At 45.2% G+C, this 26,157-nt stretch overlaps 2 protein-coding genes across 14 annotated transcripts in view; one reads left to right on the forward strand and one right to left on the reverse strand.

Moving 5' to 3' along the window:
* The window catches only part of CDH23 (cadherin related 23), a 520,165-nt gene that overhangs the window by 48,137 nt on the left and 445,871 nt on the right, over positions 1-26,157 (reverse strand). The window contains exons 1-2 of one of the 9 annotated variants that reach the window (XM_075130887.1): positions 18,973-19,098; positions 17,398-17,603 (exon numbers count right to left, since the gene is read on the reverse strand). The exons of 6 other annotated variants lie outside the window; for them this stretch is intronic. In XM_075130887.1, coding sequence (XP_074986988.1) covers positions 17,398-17,481 — 84 coding nt within the window. In that variant the 5' untranslated portion in view covers positions 17,482-17,603; positions 18,973-19,098. Of the gene's footprint in view, positions 1-17,397; positions 17,604-18,896; positions 19,099-26,157 lie in introns of those variants that run through there. 2 more of the 9 variants (XM_075130885.1, XM_075130886.1) reach the window with 2 other exon arrangements.
* Positions 5,805-26,157, forward strand: part of VSIR (V-set immunoregulatory receptor) — a 50,890-nt gene continuing 30,537 nt past the window's right edge. Inside the window, exons 1-4 of one of the 5 annotated variants that reach the window (XM_075130888.1) lie at positions 5,809-6,024; positions 7,796-8,064; positions 20,211-20,666; positions 22,143-22,199. In XM_075130888.1, the coding sequence (XP_074986989.1) occupies positions 20,228-20,666; positions 22,143-22,199 (496 nt within the window). In that variant the 5' untranslated portion in view covers positions 5,809-6,024; positions 7,796-8,064; positions 20,211-20,227. Of the gene's footprint in view, positions 6,025-7,795; positions 8,065-13,266; positions 13,446-20,210; positions 20,667-22,142; positions 22,200-26,157 lie in introns of those variants that run through there. The other 4 variants (XM_048859464.2, XM_048859462.2, XM_048859461.2 and 1 more) reach the window with 4 other exon arrangements.

The raw sequence follows: 26,157 nt of genomic DNA on the forward strand, positions 1-26,157 counted from the left end.
CCCATTGACTGCTGTTTGGGAGGCCTGGGTCATTGACTGCTTATTTGTGTAGGCCTCAGTTCCCCTCCCAGTCTGATGGAAATGGAGAAGTTGATAAAGTGGCTCTCCAAGAGCTAGCAACAGCAACAGGCAGTCCAACTCCAGCAGCAACAGCAGCTCCTCCAACAGCTGGGCAACCAACAGCAACAGCTGATTCGGGAATTGGGGGCCCAGCACCGAGATCAACAGCAGCAATGCCTGCAACAGATGGCTGCCATGCTCCTAGCTGTGAGACCAGGCCCCGTGGGACGGGCAATCCAGACAGCCCTCCCCGTTCTTGTGTGCCTGACCAAAATGGGGCCTGATGATGACCCGGATGCCTTTCTGGTCACATTGGAGTGGGTTGCCTCAGTGGCTCCCTGAACAGTGAGCCAGCCTCCTAGCACCGTATTTGACAAGCAACTGAAAAGCACAATCCTCGCCATCCTTGACATTACATCTGATACATTCTGGCAACAGTTCTGCAGAGAGATATACTCACTGGGGGCCAGACTGCAGATGGTCATGCAGCAGCTGAAGGACACCTGTTGGTGGTGGGTCTAGCCCGAGCAGCACACCAGGGTCAAGGTCACCAAACGGGTGGTCCTGGAGCAATCAATCACATCCTACTGCCACAAGGAAGGGCACTGGTCCTCTGCCTCCAGCTAGAGACCCTGAGCAAAGCAGTCATCTTAATGGAAAACTATGTGGCCACCGAAAGCCCAGTCTGCCCTTACTCTGAGAGCCCAACCCACAGACTTTGCAGCCAAAAGAGGAACAAGCCCCAAATCAAGGAACCTCCAAAGCTGTTCGCTAAGACTGAGTGAGAGTCATACCAACAGACAGGATCCCAGGTATTGGCGGCGGTCACCTGGAGTGTCAAGGAGGGCCACAGGGTCCACTGACCTAGTAAGGGAAACCTGGATACTTGGAAGCCCCACCTTCTCGACTAGTTCCAGAGCCTGGCCCAAGCGGTCAGAAATCAGCCCATGTTTCACCTGCAGCTGCCTCGACCATCTCTGCCGAGGGTGCCCCGTGATGGACTGTGACTTCGGGCAAGTCTGGACCAGTGAGGCTTGTGCTTGGAAACAGCCCTCCAGCAAACTGATGATCCTTGTGGAAATTGAAGGGGTATGGGTCCCCATGCTCGTGGACTTGGGGTGCCAAGACTCATCCAACGAGACCTCCTCACCACCCCAAATCTGCAATGGGAAGTCATCTGCTTACAATATATCCATCAGGATGTGAAGCTGTACCCCAGTGCCTGGGCCATCATGACAGTGAACGGTGAGACCAGAACCATGACAGTAGGCCTGGCCTCAAGACTGGCCTACCTGGTCATCCTCGTCTGGAGCTGGACGGGATTTATGAAGGTTCTGTGCACTGTGAACCTCAAACCAGGCACACTGGAGCCCACATTCAAGGGGGACCTCCTCAAGGAAACATGGGAGACATCCAGTAATCGTGACACTGACATCGAGGGAGCCTGGGATGGTAAACTTGACATCCCTGACAAGAAGACAGGCCCTGTTCACCAGCATGGGGAGGATCCACCAAACCCGGGAGCTGACTTTGGCTGAGATCAGTGAGAAGACCCTAAGCTCAGTTGGGAGTATGAGCAACTGGCCAGCGTAAATGGGAGGGTCATGGAGCCCCAATGAGAAATGCAGTACCCCTAGGTTGAGCTAAAAGGGACCTGCCTATACCAAGTGGACCACGACCCGCAGATGCAAGAGGCCCAGACCCAGCTGGTACTATCCTGATGCCACAGGCAAACTGTCTTGAAGCTCGCCCATGACATCCCCACTGCTGGGCATTTGGGCCACAAAAGGATGTCGGTCCAAATTTTGGCCGGTTTTTTTTGGCCAGGAATCCATTGGGAAGTCAAAGACTTTTGCAGCTCCTGCCCAGAGTGCCAGCTTGTCACTCCACAGGGAGCACTGAAGGCTCTGCTTCTCCCACTACCCATAGTGGACATTCCCTTTGAGAGGCTTGCCATGGAGGTGGTGGGAATCCGCGAGAGAAGCATGGTCGGTTTTAGGTTCATTCTGATGATCCTGGAGTATGCTACCTGCTTCCCTGAAGCAATCCCACTCTAACACCACAGCCCGGACCATTGCTGTGAAGATACTCAAGGTCTTTGCTTGAGTGGGCCTTCCTTGAGAAATCTTGACAGACCAGGGGATGAACTTCACATGAAAGCTGCTTAAATAAGTCTGCAACCTGTTGGGCATTGAGATGATTTGGATATCTGTTTATCACTCTCAGATGGATGGCTTAGTCAAACACTCAATCAAACCCTCAAGGGCATGCTTTGGAGATTCTCCCCAAGGGAGCTCCACTACTGGGACCAGTTCATCCCCCCTCTGCTACTCGCAGTCCAGGGAGTTCCCCAATTGTTAACCAAGCGCTCTTCATTTGAGCTGCTTTATGGGAGGCAGCCATGGGGAATCCTGAACCTGGTTTGTGAGAAGTGGGAGAAGGCACCTTCCCTGTCGCAAGGTCTCCTGCAGTATGTCCTCTGACTGTGGGATCAACTTGAGAAGATGTGAACCTTAGCATGCGAGAATCTCCACAATGCACAAAAGTCACAGGAGCAGGCTTATAACCAGGAAGCCTGGGGAAAGGGCCTTTGAACCTAGAGATAGGATTCTCCTGTTGCTTCCCTCTGAAGCATCAAAACTGCTTGCCTCAGAACAGGGGCCCTACAATGTTATCGCCCAAGTGGGGCCTGTTAACTACAAAATCTGGCAGCCAGACAAGAGAAAGAAACTAAAGATGTATCATTTGAAGCCCTGATGGGATCGAGAGGGGTCACTGATTGCTCAGTATAGCCCTGAGCCAGAGTTGGGCCCACAGGCCCCAGTCCTGACAGACTCTGAGGAACCTCAAATTGGTGACACCCTGATTCCCAAACAAAGGAAGCAAGTCAGGAGTCTATTCAAAGCATTCCCCAAGACCTTTATGGCTTGGCCAGGACAAACCACCCTTGTGCAGCACGTGATCCTGAGAACCCCGGGGGAGATCGTCCAAGAGAACACTTGGCCCCTGACGTGGTGAATGTGAGAGACGGTGGAGAAAGAGGTCTGAGCAATGATAGAACTGGGGGGTGATTACGGAGTCCCAGACTGAGTGGCGTAGCTCCAGTGTTCTGGTCCCTCAGGTTCTGTAGAGACTTTAGGAGGGTGAATGCCATATCAAAGTTCGATACATACCCAATGCCCCAAGTCAATGAATTGCTTGACTAGCTCAGCAAATCTTGCTAGACCCTCACAAAAGGGTACTGGCACATTCCGCTGGCTCCAGCTTCCAAGGAGAAGAGAGCCTTTGCCAACCCAGTGAGACTATACTAATTTATCAGGATGCCCTTCTGGCTCCATGGGGCTCCCTCCACCTTCCAGCAGTTGATGGACCACATCTTATGGCTCCATGGCACCTCTGCCACCATCTACTTGGACAACATGGTCATGTATAGCAGTAACTTGGAGGACCATCTCAACAAGTGGAGGCCATCTTTTGAGCCTTACACACGCCGGACTCATGGTGAATCCCAGCAAATGCAAACTAGGCTGGGAGGAGGCCACCTATCTAGGATACATTCTGGAGCATGGTCAAGTCCACCCCTTGTGGGTAAAGTCCAGGCCCTTCAGACCTATCCACTGCTGCAACCAAGAAAGTTTCCTGGGGTTAGCAGGCTATTACTGCTACTTTGTCCCCAACTTCTCATTGATCCTGGCCCCTTTGACAGAACTTCTGAAGGACAACCCTGATGAGTTCGCTGGACAGCAGACTGTGCTCGAGCCTTCCAGACACTTATGGACCTCCTGTGCCAACAACCCATGCTGTTCAGCACTGACTTCTCTCAGGAGTTCATCCTTCAAACTAATGCCTCAGAAGTGTCTCTGGGAGCAGTCCTCCCCTAAGAAGCCAAGGGAGAATAGCACCCCGTGATTTACATCAGTTGGAAGCTGTTTCCACACAAGTGCAACTACTCCATTATTGAAAAGGAGGCCCTCACTATCAAGTGGGCCGCAGAAGCCCTGCAATAGAGCCCCCTTTCCTCTAGTGACTGATCACTGCATACTGCAAAGAAGACCAAACCGTGGTTAATGAGGTGGCATCTGATCCTCTTACCATATGTCTTCTGAGTTCAACACTGAGCCAGTAAGGCACACAAACATGGATTTCCTTTCCCGGGTGGGAGAAGGTGAATCTCAGTTCCTCGGAGATGGACTTATGGGGGTGTGTGTGTGTATAATGAGGCAGAATGGCCTCATTCTCGCACAGAGGGGGCTAACTCACCCTGTTGGGCTTAGCTAAACCCTCACACGAAGCATGGGGTTGGGGACAGAAGTATAAGAGCAGGGCCCTGCAGTTCTGCTGGAGCCAGACGTCCTTCTTAGGGAGCCGAACCGCCAGCACAGCCCATGACCGGCTGTGACGCGTGATGACTCCTTTGAGCCAGCTGCTGCCCCAAGAGATGGAGAGACCCAGAGAGGAAGTGGAGAGTGAGCTGCTTGGTGCAGAGACAAGGAACAAGGCCCCTGATGCGGCGGAACAGGCCCACCAGACGACGGTAAGAAGTAACACAGGGAAACGAGACATTGACTCAGCTGTGGTGCTTGGAAGCAAGGCAGGGACCCCACACTTCCGTGCCAACCCTGTGATGGGATAACCTGTCACTTCCAGGGCACTGGGGTGGGTCGCAGTGGAGCAGGGTGGCCTGGGTCTCCCTACCTCTGGCCCCCCACTCGGAGCTGGATGAGCACTAACCCTAGGCCCAAAGGCCTGAGCCATTGACTGCTTGAATAATCAATCCTTAAGCCTGAAGGACTGATCCACTGACTGTCTGCTCTGCGTGTCCCCCTCTCCCCTATCCATGTAACCTGAGCTACCACTTGCTCAGTGACTTGACTGCAAGCCCGGGTGCCTGATAGACCAACCTGGCACGATTCTCCACGGCTGCCAAAGGGGGCCGTCCCTAACCCCGAGACACAGGACCCTTACAGGATCATATAGTATCTCCGGAGGGGAAAAAAACATGATTATGCTAGGAAAGGGTCACGTACCAGGAAAAATGGTGGACTCTGGATTCTGATCCTGAATGAGCCCCTCACACAACTTGTGCTGCGATCAACCCAACTAGAAATTGCGTTTTTTAAAAAAGCACAAACGTCACTGAAACCTGGATAGTGCATCTGAGTTGTACTTTCTTGTGAGGAAAAGCATAATTTGAAGGGTCTAACTGGATACCTCCAAATGTAACAAATCAGCCTCCTGCCACCCTAATCCACTTATTTTAAAACTAGTAACCTATAAATGGAAAACAGAATGAACTGCTGCATTTCACAATTGTGTGCGTGTGCATGTGGCCACCTAATCTCAGTGCATGTGTTTTGTGTGCCATGGAAGTAGACAGCTGAATTTAGCAGTCCCACCCAGTCACAGTCCTCTGTTGATTTCAGGAAACCTGCAGGGATTGGACCATTGTGTTGAGCAGCACAAAGTTTCTTTTCTTTCTCTCAGCTTTCAGAGTAGCAGCCGTGTTAGTCTGTATTCGCAAAAAGAAAAGGAGTACTTGTGGCACCTTAGAGACCAACCAATTTATTTGAGCATAAGCTTTTGTGAGCTACAGCTCACTTCATCAGATGCATCCGATGAAGTGAGCTGTAGCTCACGAAAGCTTATGCTCAAATAAACTGGTTAGTCTCTAAGGTGCTCCTTTTCTTTTTTCTTTCTCTAACCTCATGGGGGTGCTCTCAGCTCCTCTCTCTCAAATTACAGTAGGCATTATCTCAGTGAAATTTCCTGTGTATGCAACTCTCTTGCTCCTTCTGTCTCAGGGTTGCTCTGAGTACGCATGTAAGACACAGGAAAGAAAAATCCTGGAGAAGGGCTAGCTCCAATTTCAGTGAGTGAAGATGGATGTTTACCACAGTCATTCAACGGACAGTGTGTGGAAGGGCTGGGTGCTGCCAATCGCTCTCTACTTGGCTTTCTACCAAGGTAAAGTCAGGTTGGTTTTTCTCTCCCCAAAAAGGAGAGGAAAGGAAAACCTAATTTGCTATCCACTTTTTGTATTCACCCTCTTTTTGTTTGATCAGAAGTCAAAAGAATTTCAGCTTAGGTAGATATGTTATTTACTTTCTCACCTTCCTCCCTGCGTTAAGGTTCAAGGGAGATTTCTCAAAGACTCTTAAGGAAGGGGCTCTCTTCTGGGGATGGCTAAAGAGTGCTGTTTGTGTGGGAGTAAGAAAAGGACCTGCTGTGTTTTTTAAATTCTGCTTTCCTGCAATTATTGTCCTCCCTTTTCCTTCACTTTGAACTAATTTGTGCATCAGAACAAAGCCAAGTCATAAACGAAACAGCAGCACTGGTCCCATAAAGGGATATTGAGAATGTGCAGAGATGCAGGGCTAGATTATTTTCTATTTGCTGCTTAACCCCAGCTCTTTTGGAGGTGTAAGCACAGCACATTTGTCCTGGGTTCTAGGTGAATAGAGTCTTTCATTATTAACAGAGTGGCAGATAGAGGCAGTTTGTTTGAGTTCAAAGAAGACCATCTTTGTAGTCTATAGAGATGCTCATCTTTGCTGTCAAGACTGTGCATGTGTTTGTGTGCACACACTCCGAAGCTGTCACTTCTGCCTGCTTCTCTGGGCATATAGGACACCAACCAGGATAGACTTTGCATTGATCTATTAACTGGGTGCTCCCCAGTTTTCAGAAACTGAGCTGTCGAGAGATCACTCTTGGGCTCTGAAGTTTTCCCTACTCCAATAGTCTTGAGTATTTCCAGATAAGTTGGTTACCAGCCAAGCTGCCAGCCTTCAGCTGGTGCTTTGGTGCCCTCAGCTGGCCTCGAATCAGGGTCACTTATCTCATGCGTGATGTCTCACGGCCTTTGCTGAATACAGAGAAGAGTTTTGTAATTGGGGCTTCTGATGTTGGCAAGTAAAAGTTGCTCAGTGAAAATTAAAGACAGAACAGGTTAACAAATAAAGGGCTAGAAGCTGAAAGTGGGAAGGAGTGGGGTTCTATAATGATGCCTGAAACTGCGGGGAAATGATTATGTGGGACATGATGCTCTGATCCTAACACACGCTCCCTGCTCTGTTGCTGCCAATGTAACCTAAGGAAAAATCCATCCTGACTCCAAATCTGGCAATCAGCTTAACACTGGGCAGCCACAAATGTTTGTTTAATATAAAGAAGAAAAAAACCTCGTGTTCCCCCCGCAACACACACCTCATCTCCCATTTCCTGGTTACTGGCTAGCAGATTTACTGATGGCTGTGGTGTGTGAAGGGAGAAATCTGCCACAAAATAGGTCTTTTTAGTCAGACAATAATTGCTAAGAAAAACTCCTATGGTTTAGGATGATAAATAACTGTTGTTATTGTTGTTTCTGCATGCCACACACCAGAGCCCCCTTGCATCCCTCTCATTCCCCTCTGTAAACTCTCTGTGTCACCCTCCCATCCCCCTCTATTTCAAGGGATCTCTGCACTGGCACCCCTTCTCTTATGCTAGGGACTCTGTGTGTCCCCCAATTCTCCTCTCCCTGCCATACCAGGGTCCCCAATTTTCCTTCCAGGAACTCTGTGTGTATTCTCTTCCCCCCACCCCCTTATTTCTTTTCTTTCTGTCTGGGAGAAAAGTCATTCAGAGAGTCAACATTTTAAAACTGTATTGGAAAGAAGGGCAGAGCTGAGATGGGGTACTTTTATGCTGGGAGGTGTTAAAATCTGCCATCAGCTGGTTCTTTGATCTACAGACAAACTGAGAAATGACACTGAGTTGAGTGCAAGACTTTGCTTTGATCAGCCAAAAAAGTCAAAATCCAGAAACTTCATGCAGCTGGCTGGAAATTGATCAGATACTGGCACACATCAGTAAATGCAAGATCAGGCCACAGAGTTGCCATGCTTTTTAGCTCCGAACTATGCCAGTCAGACCAGTGGAGTGCTGGGATGTGGATGGGAGTGTAACACAGAACATGCAGGAGACTTGGATTCAGGAGTAGAGCTGGCAGATGTCAGAAAGGTGAGGAACACGATCTCTAGCCAACTTTCTAATTGCACAAAACTGAACACCCTTGCCCCTCCCCCCTGCCCCACCCCTTCCCTGATGCCCTGCCCTGACTCACTCCAGCCCCACTCCCTCCATCGCTTGCTCCCCCCAACCCTCACTCACTTTCATTGGGCTGGGGCAGGGGGTTGTGGTATGGGAGGGGGTGAGGGCTCCAGCAGTGGGTGCGGGCTCTGGGGTAGGGCCAGAAATTAGGGATTCAGGAGGGGGCTCCACATTGGGGCAGGGGGTTGTGGTGTGGGACGGGGTGCAGGCTCTGGCTGGGAGTGTGGGCTCTGGGATGGGCTGGGGATGATGGGTTTGGGGTGCAGGAGGGGGCTCTGGGATGTGGCCAAGGGGTTTAGAGTATGGGAGGGGACTCCGGGCTGGGGCAGGGGGTTGGGGAGCAGGAGAGGGTGCAGGGTGTGGGAGAAAATTTGAGTGCGAGGGGGATTCCGACCTGGGGCACAGGGTTGGGATGTGAGTGCGAGGTCTGGGAAGGAGTTTGGGTGTGGGAGGGGGTTCTGATCTGGGGCAGGGGGTTCAGGGTGCAGGGTTTGGGAGGGAGTTAGGGTGCGGGAGGGGGTTCTGACCTGGGGCAGGGGGTTCAGGGTGCGGGCTCCAGCTGGGCGGCGCTTACCTCAGCCAACTCCCGGTTGGTGGCACAGCAGGGTTAAGGCAGGCTCCCTGCCTGCCCTGGCTCTCAGAAGCAGCCGGCATGTCCGGCCCCTTGGCTGGAGGCACGGCCAGGTGGCTCTGCATGGTACGCACTGCCCATGACCCACCCCCGCAGCTCCCATTGGCTGCAGTTCCTGGGGCTGCGGGTGAGGGCAGCATGCGGCACTTCCCTGATTTTCCCTGTGCCTAGGGGCTGGGCATGCTGGCTGCTTCCAGGGAGCTATGCAGGGCCAGGGCAGGCAGGGAGCCTGCCTTAGCCCTGCTGTGGCGACGACCGGACTTTAAATGGCCCGGTCAGTGGTGCTGACAGAAGCAGCCGGGGTCTCTTTTCAACCAGGTGTTCCGGTTGAAAACTGGATGCCTGGCAACCCCTAGTGCTGCAGGCAGAGGAATCTCTATAGATGAAATAAAACATTTTTGACTGGGCAAAGATAAAAGAATTTGCTGGAGCCAGCCAAGAATGGTGTGGAAATCTCCATCCTCACTCCAACTCAGCCAATATTGCTCCTTATTTGAAGCAGCCAAAAGCTAGTTCAGTCTTCAGGACCTGCGCTCTCCAACAGTCATGTCAAAGCACTTCAGTCCTGGCCTGCAGTTTCATTTGCTGACTCATTTCAACTAATGGGACTGAAACATGTAAATAACCTGGAAGGAGTGCTTAATGACAGACTGAGTTACCATTGAGGTCACAACGCAGCACCAAATGGGCACTGTGTGGAAATCAGACTTTTTCCGTGTTCCGGTTTCCTCATTGTTACCAAAAATCAATGGGCTTCTCCCCCAATGACACCTAGAATGTTCCCTGACATTTTGGAATTAATTGGACTTTTCCTTTAAAACTTTTCTCATTACAGACAGACAAGTGACACTGAGTTGAGTGTTAGACCTCACTTTGCTCAGCCAATAAGCTGAGCAGTCTGTACAGTGCCCAGCACGCTTGGGACCTGTTTCTGATTGGGGATTCTGGGTGTTAATACAGTACCAGTAATAATGTTACCCTGGTGAAAGAGGGATGGTTGCCCTTGTGCAAATTGCCAATTGCACCTTCCTCTGAACACATTTACATGGATAGTTAAGCAATCAAACAAAGATTTTCAAAGCTCAACAAAAATTAAAACTAGCCCTTGATTCCAACATAACATTTCTTACCTGTACCCCTAAGGCAGTGGTTCTCAACCCAATTACCATTGTGGGCTGCATATGTAGCTCTCTCCATGTTATGTGGGCCACATCCATACAATATCTATATACTATCTGTATGGCCCTGAGGATGTCACATGGGCCACAGCTGTGTGCTGATTGGGCCACAGGTTGAAAACCACGGCTCTAAGGTAACCTTTCTGCTGTTCACACTCTGGGCATGGCCCTTCAGAGCACAGACATCCTATCTTGGGCTCAGGTGCTTGGGAGGCCCCTGCAAACACTGTTCTTTCAAAGGTGTGTCATGCCAACAGTCAGGCCTCCTGCAATCCAGTATTAGTAGCGCCCTGCCAGGCATTCAGGCATTCTGCACAGAACAGATTAGTGGAAGGGCAGGTTGCAGAGCATTGGTTGGGACAGGAATGGACCTGGAGTGTCCATCGCTCTGTGGGTGAGAATAGGGAGAACCGAGAGAGATCACCCAACTGATGGTACCCTGTGCTACTAAAGGGGGTGAAGATAGCACTACACAAGGGGCAGAGAGTGGGAGGGTCTCCAGGGTAGTGAAGCTCTGCTTATAGTGTCTTGTGTAGATTAAAATGCACTTTACTGTGGGCCTGGTCCAAAGCTCACTGAAATCAAGGAGAATATTTCAAATGTCTTCAGTGGGTTTTGGATTAAGCTCTAAGTGAGGAATTCACTTTTGTTAGCCATCTAGGATATTGGAGCTAAACATCAGGTTGCGTTTAAGGTAATATGCTAATTCAAGTTTATTATTATTTGTCTTTGGTAGTGCTCATAATGGGCTGGATGCTTTTCAGACAGATGAGAAGAGATAGTCCCTGTCCTGAGGGGATGCCAGTCTAAGGGCTTGTTTATAGAGCCCTGCAAATCTGCAGATATCTGTGGACCATATTTGCAGGTCACATGTGGATACAAATTTTGTATCTGTGCAGGGCTTTACTTGTTTATACAAACAGGGCACAGCAAGCAGCAATCTACCCTGACCCAGCCTGCCACACAGTAAGTGAGTGCCCTTGTGGACTCTGCTGCCATGCACTAAAACTTCCATTGTGCACTTTATTTGACTCGTGTTTCAAAGTGGGATAGATTAAAGCACACGACAGAACTTTTAGTGTGTGGCAGCAGAATTCCCAAAGGCAGTCAGTGCACGGTATGCTAGAACAAGGCAGATTTACACCCTAGCTTGCTGTGCCTTAATTTCATACAGACAAGCCATAAGAACAGACAGAGCTTAGAGGAAGATGGCCAGCGATGCAACCCTATGCTCTGGGTGTCCCTAAACCTCCAACTGCCAGAAGCTGGGACTGGACGACAAGGGATGGATCACTCAAAATTGGCCTGTTCTGTTCCTTCTCTCTGAAGCATCTAGCACTGGCCACTGTCAGAGACAGAATACTGGGCTCAGTGAACCACTGGTCTGACCCAGCCTGGCCATTCTTATATTCTAATGGAAAAGGAATCTCTGTCTAGAGCCAAGCAAAGAACATTTTTTTTGATTTGCTGGCAATTTAAAAATGTCCAAAAAATTTCAGGGTGGACAGAAAATGAAATTAATTGAAAAGTTTTAAACATGTAATTCAGATGAAATGGAACATTTTGTCTGCCTGAAATGAAATATTTTGTTTCATTTTAGAGCATTTTTAAATGTTTGACATTTAAAAAAATAAAATTACTGGAAATTTTGAAAGAAAAGCTAGTGTCAAACCAAAAAATTACAGGTTTGTTTCAAAAATTTCAAAATGAGACATTTAGATTTCAGGGGATCTTTTATAGGGTTTTTTACTTGAATAATTTGGTAAAGCCAACATGAAATTCACAAAACATTTTCATGTAACTGAATCTGCACTTTTTGCTGAAAAAATAGGGTTGGTCACAAAATTTTGCCCATCTCTTTTTCTGTCACACAAGGTCAATTAGATTCCATCTAGAGCTCACGTGGTTTTCTTTGTGAAACCCCAAAAGAAGCAACACATGATTTCTAAATATGTCTTCACAGACTTGAACATCAGGTCACGTTTGCTATGGCTCATTAACCTTTCAGCAGGCCAAGCCTGGGCAGCTTTGTGAGTGAAGGCAACACTTCAGATAGAAACAAATGAGAAAGTGAGTGGTTTCACATGCAGTTTCAGCAGAGTTTCACTCTGAATTTTTTCTTGGAACCTGAAACAAAGCAAAACTAAAAGACGAGGCCACCAGAGAGACAGCCCCTGGAAAATTCTATGCTAGGTCACAGAGAGCATCTTTGTGGATTTGGTGTATTTCCACTGAAGAATTTAAACAGGATTCTAAGTTTTGGTTGCAGGGTTTCTTCTGAAATTGGATTGATGCAGTGAAGGAATGTATGGGTAAGATTCTACAGGAGTGGTGAGTGAGGTTCTGTGGCCTGCAATGTGCAGGAGGTCAGACTAGGTGATCATGTTGGCCTCTTCTGGTCTTAAAGCCTATGAATCAATAGACAGATTGAAAGAATAGATCTAAAGTGACCATCTGCATTGTGAAAATGACTAATAGTTGACAATGGTGTCAACAATGGTTCCTCCCTGGCCCTTCCAACCAATTTTGAAAACCGTTTGGCTGCTAGTGTAGGTGGGTTAAGCCTATCAACACAATCTCACTTGCTGTAATGATTTGATCCAATCTACACGGGCAGCTGATCTGTATTCAACACAACTGAGAGGAGGCCAGGAGAGGCACTGTCAATACAAGATGCTTTTCCCAATGTAGATGTGTCCTAACAGAAGTATGAACTCCACACATTTATCTAACCGGGGTGAAAACTCTGAAGCCCAGTGATAACAAATTAAGACAGTCTTGCAACATTCATGAAAATGTACAGCCTGGGTACAAAATCTACCTGCCTACCCTTACTGTCATGATCAGGAGGCCCATAATAGTTTCCCCTCCCCCACTAACAGCAGAGAGAGAGCACCTCTCCTTTCCCTGGTGAGGCGAAGCACTGCTTCCTCACGGTTCCCCCTCCTCCTTGGCTGGTGGGCTAAGGGATCTCGATCCTCTTGTTAACATCTACTTCAACCACTGGTCATGGAGAAGATGATAATGAAAAAACTGATGTTTTACTCAATTGTTACAAAAATAAATAAATAAAATATTGTATTTACCCGCCCTGGGAAAGTGAGTGAGCAGAATGTTGCTATGCCGATACTGGGAGAGAAGGGAATAACAAAAAACAAGGGGGACTGAAAAGGGAAGAGCTTTGAAAGATCTCTCAGAGGGCACAGAAATTCTCAGATAAATGAGGGGAGGAGCTTTCATTTGTTTAAACAAAATTCTAGATGAAATTTTATTTTAAGAAATTCAATGGTGATACAAAGTTAATTAAGTGACCTTAGTCTTTTCCTCTGCATTTTGCTTATTGTCTTAAAAGCATCCTGAAAATTTAGACCTCAATGGTGATGAGAAATCATGCCTTCCTTGATGTCTCCAGGATGCTTGGATCCAGGACCGGCTCTAGGCACCAGCAAAGCAAGCACATGCTTGGTGTGGCACAATTCCAGGTGCGGCATTCCAGCCATTTTTTTGCTTGAGCAGTTGTGCTCTGGGAACGGCCAATTTTTTGCTTGGGGAGGCAAAAAACCTAGAGCCGGCCCTGCCTGCATCATTCTCTGTTGCACGGGCTCACCACAGATTGCAGGATCATAGAACTAGATTTCACAACCAATGCCACAAAGCTGTGTGTTGGTTGGGCTGAGGCAAAACTGTTCGGACCGAAATGCTAGAGGTGAGGTGGGATGCACTGAGACACTCGTCTCTTCCAACTGTAGGCCAGATGCTCCTGAATACCCCCAACCAGCTACCAGAGACTCCAGCAGCCTCACTGTATTCCCAGCGCTAAACAGGCTCAATGTATTACCTGCACCCCTCCCTCTGAGAACAAGGGCTACTGTGAATTCTAGGCAGCAGCTCTGTCAGCTGTGCAGAAGGACCCCCACATTACTGTCTAAGCTAGCAGGATATTTCTCTCAGCTAGACACTACTCGCATACTACTCTACAAGCTGTTTTTTCCAGATTTGCATTGGGCTAGTTATCTGCTCAGAGAAGGGCTCCCTGAGGGCATACAAAAGCAAAGGTCATTTTGTGCCCTTACTTCTAAAACTAGGTCTGAGTAGGGGTTAGTGAAAGCCACAGATCCGCCTCGCTATGTTTGTGTCAGATCTACCACCTGCACTGATTCCGGTGGGAAAGTCCTGATTAGGATGGGGCAGCACAACACTCTGTCAGTCAGGCCCTCTGCGCCATGAAAACCTCCTGAAATCGCTGAGAGGCCAATGCCATGTCAAGATGTCACAACATGATTTGGTACCACATGACACTTTGATTAGGAAAAACTAGAACAATATAAAATTAACATGGCACACATTAGATGGATTAAAAACTGGCTAACTGATAGGTCTCAAAATGTAATTGCAAACGGAGAATTCTCATCAAGCAGGTGTGTTTCCAGAGGGGTTTGCAGGATTGATTCTTGACCCTACACTATTCAATATTTTTATCGATGACCTGGAAGAAAACATAAAACCATCACTGATAAGATTTGCAGATGACACAAAAATTGGGAGAGAGGTAAATAATGAAAAGGATAGGTCACTGACTCAGAGCAATCTGGATCGCTTGGTAAACTGGGCGCAAGCCAACAATGTGTGTTTTAGTATGACTAAATGTAAATGTATACATCTAGTAACAAAGAATGCAGGCCATACTTACAGGATAGGGGATTCTATCTTGGGAAGCAGTGACTCTGAAAATGATTTGTGTGTGGGATAATCAGATGAACAAGAGATCCCAGTTTTATTTTGTGCCCCAAACAACTAATGCAATCCTTGGATTCACAAACAGGGGAATCTCGAGTAGGGATAGATAGGTTATTTTAGCTCTAAACTTGCCACTGGTGCAACTGCTGTGGGAATATTATGTTCAGTTCTGGTGCCCACAGTTAAAGGAGAATGTTGACAAACTGGAGAGGGTTCAAAGAAGAGCCACAAGAATGATTAAATGATTAGAAGATTAGTGATGGACTCAAAGAGCTCAATATATTTAATTTAACAAAAAGAAGGTTAAGGGGTAACTTGATTAAAGACTATAAAAATCTACATGAGGAAACCTATTTAACTATGGGCTGTTCAGTCGAGCAGAAAAAGGTACAACAAGATCCAATGGCTGGAAGTTGAAGCTAGACAAATTCAGACTGGAAATAAGGCATACATTTTTAATGGTGAGAGTAATTAACTTTTGAAACAATTTACCAAGGGTTGTGGTGGATTCTACATCACTGACAATTTTTAAATCAAGATTGGATGTTTTTCTAAAATATATGTTCTAGGAATTATTTTGGAGAAGTTAAATGGCCTGTGTTATACAGGAGGTCAGACTAGATAATTACAATAGTCTTTTCTGGCCTTGGAATCTATGAAATCTATGTCAAGACAATTTAGTTCAGAAGGATGATGTCTGATAAGTGGCAGGCCACCAAGGTGGGACTAGTTTCTATTTGTAGATTTTTCTATTCACTCAGTCAAAAAGAACAGTTGAAAAACAGTAAAATGATTTATCAAAAAAAGTTGAAATTTCCAAGTTATTTCCATGTTATAAAGTTAAAAATGGACCAATTTTCCATTTTGTGAAAATTGTGCATGATTTTATTTTACTGGCATTTTAATCAAGATCTTTATAGATTTGTTTACCAAAACCCCAGTTTTCAGTGAGAAAACACGGTTTTTAGTAAACAAAATAATAATAATAATTTTAAAATTATTTTAATTTAAAAATTGATTTAAAACATTGACAAAATGGAACATTTTATAAAATTGATAAACTTTTTTGTGAAAAATTAATTTTAGAAAAGACAATTTTAAATAAAAACCCTTTTTGTACGAAAAAATTTGAGCAGTGGCTCCCTTGGTGTCTTTTCACTGTCTAATCTGTTCAGTGTGATGGATATGACTGTGGATGTATATATACTTTCAGGTGCTAGGCTGCGTCCTTTCTGTTTGCATGGGACCTTTAACTCCAAATGAGGGGGAAAAGGCAGGAGAAGAGTCAGGGCAATGAGAAGCGCTTGCCTTGGATGGAGGCAAACAGGAATTGTTCCACCAGTCACTTAGGATTGTCTGAAATATTAAGGTACCAAATATACACTTATAGGGGGCTATAATAGAGACAAGGTAAGAGCTTGAAGGGGAGAGTGATTGGATGTTTGAATATACATGAACATTTGATGCCACATGGAAAAGAGAAGCGTGATAAAAGACTGTTTATCTGTACAGTGGGGATGACATTTGTTAATCAGTTGAATTGTAAAGGGAATTCACCTCATTAACAAGGCCAGGCATCATTTTGGGGAGAGAACACCAATTCACAATAGAGTTTCCCAAAGACTACGCCTTGTGCTACTGGTACAAGGAGAATGCAAAGAGTATCAGTGCTACCAGCTGCCATTTTCCCCTCCCCCAGTCTTATCTACAGAAGGCACACAACTATTAGATAGCTTTAAAGAACTCCCCTTTGAGCTTAGAAAACAGAAGGAAAACACATAAACCAAACACCGTGGGCGGAAAGTGAACCCCCCCTTAGAAGAGACTAGCTCCGCAGCCCCACCCTTTTTGCATGAGCCACACCCTCTGTGGCAGGAGCCCTGAGCCCCCACGCCACCGCACCCCACCCCGCCACCAGAGGACCCCTGGGCCAGCCAGCCAATCCCAGTCATGCTGGCAGGTTGGCCCAAGCAGCCCCAGCCCCAGCCCCAGCCCTAGGCTGGCGAGCCAGAGCAGCAGCCCTAGCCTCTGGTCGGCCTGACCAGCTTCAGCCCAGCGTCCTGTGGCAGCTCCTGCAGCCAGGGAAGGCCTATTATACCCACCACCCATGCCAAACACTTCACATATATGGTAACCTCTGCCCCGCATGACTGCTGGCATAGGATCGCTTACCAAATATGTGGGTTGTGTTTATTTTCCACTGTAGATGGGTTCCATGAAATCCTGTGGGTGAAGCAAGAGCTGTTTTAAGATGCAGAGTAGGCAAAAGTATGTACTTTCTTTTCCGTATTTAAAAATAAACAAACCAACCTCCCCCCCACACACTACGTGGACTTCCCTACAAGTGTCAAAGTGGTTAGGCAGATCCTAGCAGTGCAGTGACTGTATAGGTAAAAACATCAACTTAAACATACTCAACAATAGCTCAGAACTAGCCTTGGACATTATAACTTTTCTTATTTGGTAAGGGAGCCTTGGGCAGGGCACTGGGGCAAACATCCACTCCTTAAAATAAAATGCCACAAGATCTGTAATGCCCACCTAGATTAACAGATAGGCAGATGAGATGTTGCCTCATCTACAGGATGGAACCTCAAACAGTGCAGCACCCCAGTAGTGCTGTAATGCAATGTCCATATGAGATATAAGCCCAGCTGCTGGACTCAACTTCCCAGTCCAGAGGTGAGAGCTACTCACACCAAAGATTGCAATTGTGATCACAGATTCATAGGGAGAAGGACGGAAAATCCTTGCTAGGCCGTCATCCAGTCCATTCCACATTCTGGCAATGCAGAGTGCTCTGTCACAGGGCTGACCCTTCTAGGTGGAGTGGCCATCCATTTCTCAGCCTCTAGGAACTGCTGTTCAGTGCAAACCCAGTCATGATATTATGGCTGTATCCACTGTGTGCAAAGAGAGAAAGCCATGGCATGAGTCCCTCTGATGTGGGGCTTCAGTTTGATGGTCCAGCTTTAAAGGGGGAAAATTGGTGGGGATGTGCGAGACTCCTCTGATTTTCAGGGGACCTCATTAGGGAGGTAAGAAACACAAAGGATCCCACGGACACTTGTCAAAGGTGTTGCAAGTGCAGTTTCCTCCAAAAGGTTCCTACCTTACCTTCCCCTCACTCCCTGGAGGCCCCTTTTGTACTCAGACCTCATGGAATCAGGATTAAGAACCACTCTTTGATGTTTGCACAAAAATATCCAGGGTGCCCAAGGTACTGAGATCGGCATGCAGAGACCAACCCAGGAATTTCACTGTATCAGAGCCCTTCTAACTTTATTTCCCCCATTCCCTGCATTGTCTGCTGAAATTTAGAAAAAATAGTATGAAAATAAAAGTAAATAATACACTTAAATGATTCAGATGCACCAGGAGGTTCCCAGTCCAACAATGTTCTAAATACAACAAGTAAAGGACAGAAACTGAAAGACTTTAAGGACATTTTTCACTTCCATTTGTCCAAAATCAACTCTGCTATTTGAGCTGGAGGTCTGTTATTGGCTAAGAAAGTCACATGACCCTGCATAGGTTAACATTAGTTCTGCATTAGAAATTAAGTTCTTGTCAATATAAGGACCTAGTCTAGAACATAATTCTCAAACTATTTGAACAAGGTTTGTCTGTCTTCTGGGGGACTAGGTAGTATGTAAACCAAGTGAACCTGAGCCTGTTTCAAACCTGAAATACTTTTGTGGTAGTTCGGAGCAATGTGTTTCGTTGGCTCCTGCGAAGTACATCAAATGAAAAACCTCAAATCAAATAAAGGTGGAACCAACAGAACAACAGGATGTAACTGCAGTGAGAGAACATCTTGTCCACACAACACCATCATAGTTGTAACAAATTAAACCCCAGAGACATCTCACCAAGTGGTCCCCCTTTATCTATAGTTTCAAAAATACAATAAAGAAATCCTCTCTTTTTCCTCTCTCCAGTTTTTGAAGGAGCACCTGGGGATATTAGTGCTTCTGGGACAGTAGGCTGGCTAGAGGCTCAGTTAGGCAGAACCTAGGTGGGCACTGTTCCAGTCTTCCTCCAAACATTTGCACACGCACTGCAGTATTGACCTGCAGTACCCAGCCTCGCCATGTCAATCCTGGTACCTCACAGATTTGCCAGTTTATCACTACCTGACCGGTAGCACCCCAGATATTCCAGTCCTGGGTCCCCACCCAACTTTGCTCATATACCTTAATCCTGATTTGTATCACCTTGCAAGCCCCAGAAAGAAGCTCTGCTAATACACCTCAGTTTGGAGCTACAAACATTTCCTGCTGTTCCTTTGCTGGGCCTCTTCTGAGCACAATTTTCAGTAAACAATGATGAGGGATTTCCAAACTCTGCAGAGAACAACTTCTCCCATTACGGAATTTGAGTGTCAGCCGGTGCCACCTCTGCCTTTAGAGAAAATGGAAAACACAAGCAGTCTTGTGTAAACAGGGTGGGGTTAAAAACCAGGCTGATCTTTGGGTGGGGGTGGGGACATAAATTGTTGCTATTTCTTTTTTTTAACAGGCGTTAACAGAGCCTTGGTTGAGGGGTAGAAGGAACTGAATATAATGCCAATGATGAGGATTTGTAACTGAATCATAGGCATTGTGAAATTTCCTCATTTGAGAACCATGTACTCCCCCTCTCATCATCCTTCCCTCACAAACACAGAGGCTGCTGATCCACTTTGATCTCTCGCAGCAAATTTTACAGTGCTAAGACATCACACAACTGCATCCCACAGCCCTAGTTCCAGTAAATGAGTGACCTGCATAACACTCACTCTCTACCTCCCTCCCCCAAATGTATAAAGGATACATACACACACACACAGAGAAATGTATAAAGCATATTAACTTGCCAGCATTAATATGGAGAAAAAATATCCTGAACAATCAGGCGGGGAACGGAGTAGAGTTAGCCAGCATTGAAGATACCTTAAAGTTTCAGCTCCTCTTGGTGAAATTTGTCTTGTGAGTTTTTTTTTTTTAAAGAACTTCTTTAATAGTTTGAACCAAAGAGCAGTAGTAGCTGCATGGAATGAGGGAGGCTATAATGTGGAATAGTTTGGTCACTCATATAAAGGGATTACAGCACAGTGGAACGACAAGATACACAGTGAGACCTCAGGACTAATTCTTAGGGGAAAGATGATTTTCAAACATTGGTGATGTCCTGTATAGCGTGTTTGCCTGACCAAAGGCAATGTTTTCCCAATCTAATGCACTTAAAACTAGTGGTTAGAGCACAGGACTGGGAATCAGGACTCCTAGATTCTAATCTCAGATCAACTGCAATGACACCCTGTGTAACCTTGTGTGAATTGCTTAACTAACCTCTGTGTGTTTCAGTTTACTCATCTGTAAAATGGTTATAATGCTTATCTACCACACAGGGCTGTGGCAGGTGTTTGTTTAATTCTATCTTCAAAGCAGCACAAAGAGTTGTTATTCTTAAACACCTTGCCATTTATCTTACATTTTAATTGCCTAGTGTTTCTTTTCTCCATGTAGAACAGACAACAGCTTTCATGATCACCACTCCTTACTCACTCTACGTCTGCCCAGAAGGACAGAATGTTACCTTGACATGCAAGCTCTCTGGGCCACTCTCTGCTCAGCATGACTTACTTTACAAAATTTGGTACTTCAGCAGCAACGGAGACCAAAGCTGCTCTGAGAAGCAACATATCCGCAATGTAACCGAAAGGGACCTGCATCATGAGCCAGGGAAGCATCATGGGACACATAGCAATGTCACAGAAAGGTACTTCCATGGAGAACAAGCAAACCACCATGGGCTGGAGACCACCTCGGACCACCACGGGACATTTCATATCATCATGATGAATCTCACTCTGCAGGACAGTGGCAATTACTGCTGTTACGTGGTAGAGACTAAAAAGGAACATGGCAAACAGTATACCAAGCAAGTGGCTCATGGCTTCATGGAACTCCGCATACAGAAAGGTAGATGTAACTGGGAAACATGCGCAGAATGTGTGTGGGTGAGGCCTTTACAAAGAAAAATAGCAGCTAAATTCCTGTGCAACTTCAACTCACACTGAAATCAGTAGAAAGACTCCCACAGACTTTAGTGGGAACTGGACTGGGCTCAAAGCCAATAGATAAAGATGGTGCTGTAGGTCAGAACTGAAGAGCACAGGCTCAGTTTATTTAGCATTCAGGGCTGGCAGGCCAGGGGGTGCTGTAATCAGAATCCAGGTGCATTTGCAAAACTATTTGGGGTCCAAGCCTGGAAGAGCAACAGATGTTAAAGGAAAAAAAGATCATAACTTAAAAAAAAAAATAAGCAGCTGGAAAACACTTTCCCCCCACGGTTAGATAATAAAAACAAAATTACATAGTTACAATGATTTTCTTCAACCTCTTTCTGGAAAAAAAAGTTTACTTTCAGGCCAAAAATAACAGAAATACCAGACAGTTTTTGGATGCAAAATTTATTTTTAGTCCTGGACCAGTGACAGTTTGATTGTCCAATATCTTGCAAGCATCAAGACCTAGAAATTAAAGCTGAATCTTATTGGACAGCTAGAAGGCCTAACATTCCAATGGTAGAAAGCATCACCATCTTTAGAATTGCAATAATGGATTTATCATTTCTTTTTGGATTTAAGAAAAAAATAGTTAACTGTTTGCTTTAATTACTGTGATTCCTGGCAACTGAAATAATTTGGGTTTATAAGCACAATAGAAGTGAGAGTGGTGGAGCATAAAAAAAGCAAGTCTCAAACAGTGGTCCGTGGAATACTATGCTATAGGTATGCAGAGAACTGGCTGGGCCCATGGTGCGCATTCTCTTTATCACTTATGTAACTGCTTTCAGAGAAAACTAAATATCAGTATTACTTTTCCATGCAAACAATTACTGTCATTGCCGCAGGGATGTTACGGAAGTGCAAATGGGCGGTTAAGAGGTCTGGGTGGTCAAGAATGGGTGCAATGATCCATGTGATCACAACTGAGAGGGAAGCTGGCTGTCACTAGACAATCCCTCCATTAAGATGTGGGCCTCATGGCAAAATCATTTGAGAATCCCTGGTACAATTATTTTAACTGGCACTTGTACACATTGCTAGTGGCAAATGTGTAGTGCTAATGGCAAATGACACATTGGTACCTTTGCCACTAGCAATTTGTAATGTCATATGCCAAATGTGTGTCAATAAATCCTTTAGACCGCATCTTCTCTTTGCACTGTAGGTGGATTAGATGGAGGGCAGGTCAGAAATAGCAGCCATAACTAATTGTCATTGCCATTTTTAAACCCTAGCTGATTTTCTTTATGTCAAAAAGAAAGACAATTGAAGCAAAGTTAAATGAAATTCCTTGTTTAAATTTTAAGTAGGATTTTCTATCTGACTAATTACTGGATGAGAACTGAATCCCAGGAGATTTAACCAATTCTTCTCTTTAATTCCACAGCCAGAGAAGCATTTCCAAACTGCACAGTTCATCCTGGTGCCAGCAAACAGAAAGAAAGTAAGTGTTCTCTATGATGCCCTGCTTATTATTCTGTTCTATGTATTTTCCTAGGCACAGGTGTTCGTTTTACACATTTGCATTTCAGTCAAAACCTGGACAAAATAATTCGCCTGCAAGAAACAAACTCCAGTTATATTCCTGGGAGGTTTATTCCCTAGCTTCTACACAGTAATAGCTATTGGGACATTGTGTAATCTACAGGACAGTTGTGTCATAGGTTCCTGGAATCTCGTCAGGCCCAGACTCTCCATGCAGACTACAAATAATTCCCACTGAACTCAATGGAAATTACTCATAGCACATACCGAGAGAATTAGGGTTAAGAAACAAAGCATGCTGTGCCAAATTCTCTGCTGGTGTAACTAAGTATAATTCCATTGACTACGCCAATCTACACTAACTGAGCATTTTGCCCTGAGGCTTTATTGTGGCAGTATACAATTGCTGGCTTTGACTGTATGATTTTACACACAGTGCTAACTAATCTCTCAAAGCTGTGTCCCAGCACGCACATAAAACCTGGGATAAATTATTTGGGGGTGGTCTTGCCTGTTGTTGCAAAGTCCTGGTGAAGAATGTGGAGAGGGGTCTTCCCAGAACAACAGATAGGACAGCTGCGCTTTCCCCCTTCGCTGTGTTCCTGTCAATATCCCATCATGTCTATTCTAACCCCTGGTCGGCATTCCCTAACCCCACACATGAAGCCATATCCAGCCTTTTATTTTCACACAGAACTCCCTCATTTATTTCATGGAGATTTCTGTCTGTGGGTCAATGGCAGGGTAAGGCCCCACATGGCTAGTTGAGTCGAATGTGAAAATGCTGTAGCTATTCTACTTGGTGGCCCTCCAGCTATTTTCTGTTTTGCCCCTTCCTCCATATCAGTGTATTATGGAGTGTTTTTTAGATGCTCACTTATTCATGCGTAGTGGTTAGTATTTCTGCAGCACCAGAGATGTACATGGTGCTTTACAGAGAAATAAAATACAAAGGCCCTTTACTGAGGAGCTTATGATACAAAAGAGCTGGAACCATCTTGGGAGTAACTCATTGTGGTGACTTGCTAGACTGGTTTACCATAACCCAGTGATCTGTGATTGCTGATCCAGATCCCAAACTGTGCAAGCCGTGAAAATAGGAAGTGAGCCATTAGAAAGAGGAATTCTGCAGCGTGCTACCCTGTGAACCATCCTATGTAGCGCAAACACACAAAAGGCCTGGATAGAGTAAATAAGAGAGTCCAGTTCAGGGAAACACAGAACACCAGTCTGAGATTTAACTGCTACTGACACAAGCAGAGAATTGAGCAGTGAATTAATTTAGAGAGTCAAAGAGAAACCTTTTCCTGTGTGACACCATGAAAACTCTGTTACTATTCTGAGACTGAGTCATCTCCTTTCTGACACAGAAACTATTTTAATTTGAAAACATAAGTATCTAAAGAGGAAATCCAAATCTCACATGAGTGATCAGACCAATACCTCACATTAGTAAATAACTTATTTATGCACTTTAATGCCAATTTGAACCCTCAAATGTGGTGTCCTAAAAAGGATGTCCACATTCAAAAATGAAGCCTCTGTGTTAATACAGATGGCTTCCCCTTCTGGTACAAGTTACTTCTCCTTCCTGTTTTAGCCTCGTGCCCTAGAACATTGTGGAACTGGCTCTTACGCTAAAGGACACCATCAGACTTTGCAGCAGTATTTAACACTGGGCAAATTCCAATATCAAGCATCAAAAGGCTAATGGCAGCCAAGGGACTACCTGTTTGAATTTGACTTTAAAACCCCACTATCAGGCAGAATGTATTCAAGCACAGTCCAGCATCCTGCAGGGGGAAAAAGCATCAAGTTGGATGCACAGAGCAGTTCCAAGGAAAGCTTCACTTACTCCTTGTGCTTTTCAGACCTTTTTTTTCATGCTATCACGTCATTCTGAGGGTTGATCCACCAAGTGCCTTGCAATTACTTCAGTCACAGGCCTGATGCCTTCACCTGTCATCCTTTAGATTGAGAGATTGCAAATCAAAGTCTCTGCTACTTGTCCCTAGTGGTTGTGGAAATGGATATGAAATATCTCATGGCACTTTCCAGAAGAGATGGGGAATAAGCACCAATGTACCCTAGCCAACATTCTCTCTCTCAACAGGGATCTAATGTCCTGTGGGTTTGAGCTGTTGCTGGGCCCAAAATAGTTCATCTGTTTGTCCATGCAGTCACGGAACTCCAGGTATCTAACTTTTTTTTTTTTTTTTTTTTGAAGATACCTTGAGACTGGAAGATGCTATGTAAAACTAAACTGTATTCTGCAGCACCACCCCAGCCCCCACCCAGAATTCTTAAATCTGCAAGATGATGCTAATTCTGAACCAGATGCTATAGAAAGAAATTGGGGAAATCACTGTCCTACTGAAAATCTGTTTATACTGAATTCAACGAATCATGCACCAGTAATACATTTGGCCGCATATTGATAATATCGCCTATCAAAATCCTGCTCTGACCCATTTTAAAATAAACCTGACTTCTCAGGAAGAGGAGTCAGGGAAGGGTCCCCAGTGACAATATGAGATCCTTTTTTCATTTTTTTTGAAATTAATTAATTTCTAGTCCTCATGATTGTGGAGAAAGGTTTTCAAACCTGACCCGTAAAGGCTCAAGAACCAGAATGCTAATAAAAATAACTTCATTTTTTATTTTTAAGCCACACTCATGATCTTTGGTCCTGACTCATGGTTTTTGAATGCCGGGAGTCGGCAGTACCGTAAATTCATAGAATATATTATATAATATTCTATGAATTTGGAGTACTGCCAACTCCAGGCATTCAAAAACCATGAGTCAGGCTCAAAGATCATGAGCCAAATTCAGACCTAGAGAAAATGGAAGGAAATCTACTGATTTCAGTAGAACTTTTACCCTTGCACAAGAGCTGAATATGGTACATTTAGAATTAAATATATTCTGTATTATAAATAAGGATAACATAATCAAGAAAGCTCAAAAATATACACCAACTTCATCAAAAATTTCCTGTCTGTCACACTGCACGAAATCAGTTCTAAATTTGCCAGAGCATTCATACCACTATATCACTCAGGTATATTTAGCCCAGATGCTGATGTTCACTTGCTCAATATGTTCCTCTTTGTTATAAGAGATGTTCTTAGCAAGAATGGTCTGCACAGCTTGAAAATGCATTGCTTTCTACATCTTGCAATACATTGTTTTCTGCAGCTAGCCTCCCACACTGTAGATCACTTGGAATATCTCCATCAGCATGATCCTCCTCCCTTCTTCTGAATCTCTGGGCATTCCAGAGATGCATCAAATCTGCTCTCACTTTTCTGCAGGTCCAATCAGACACTGACTGATTCTGAATCATACGCAACTTGCTGGGTCACTAGTCAGTCCTGAAAGGAATCTTTTGCTGAATTAACTCCAAACCCACATCCCAATCTAATTACTTAATATTTTTGCACAATCTCTGCCTATCAATTCTGCAGCTCACATATCTGTCCTGACTTACTCCCATTACATTTGCTGAACTTACAGTAAATTTCATTAAAAAATTACAAAGGCCAGAGATCAAATCTTTAGCTTTCCACAGATAATCAAGAAAATTCCTTAGCTGGATCTGAGTTATAAAGTTCTTTCCAGTACATAGTCAGTTTACTTATTACTGCCCATAATTGTAACTATTGCTCGTGGTCCTGAACCTCTTCTCCATATTAAAAACAGCACCAAGCTATATGACTGAAGAAATTTTTCCACCACAATATGTTGACATACTGTACATACAATTTCCTTCCTAATCCAGTTGAATGATAAAATTTTCCCTTTTTGTTCAGAGAGTTAAGTTATCCAAGAAGTTTTCTTCTCTAGGTACACAGGAAGACACCCATTTGTAGGCAAGTCTGAACCTGGCCTTTGATTTTGCAGGCACAGTTATT

The sequence above is a fragment of the Caretta caretta genome, chromosome 7 (assembly GCF_965140235.1).
Source record: "Caretta caretta isolate rCarCar2 chromosome 7, rCarCar1.hap1, whole genome shotgun sequence".
Classification (NCBI taxonomy): domain Eukaryota; kingdom Metazoa; phylum Chordata; order Testudines; family Cheloniidae; genus Caretta; species Caretta caretta.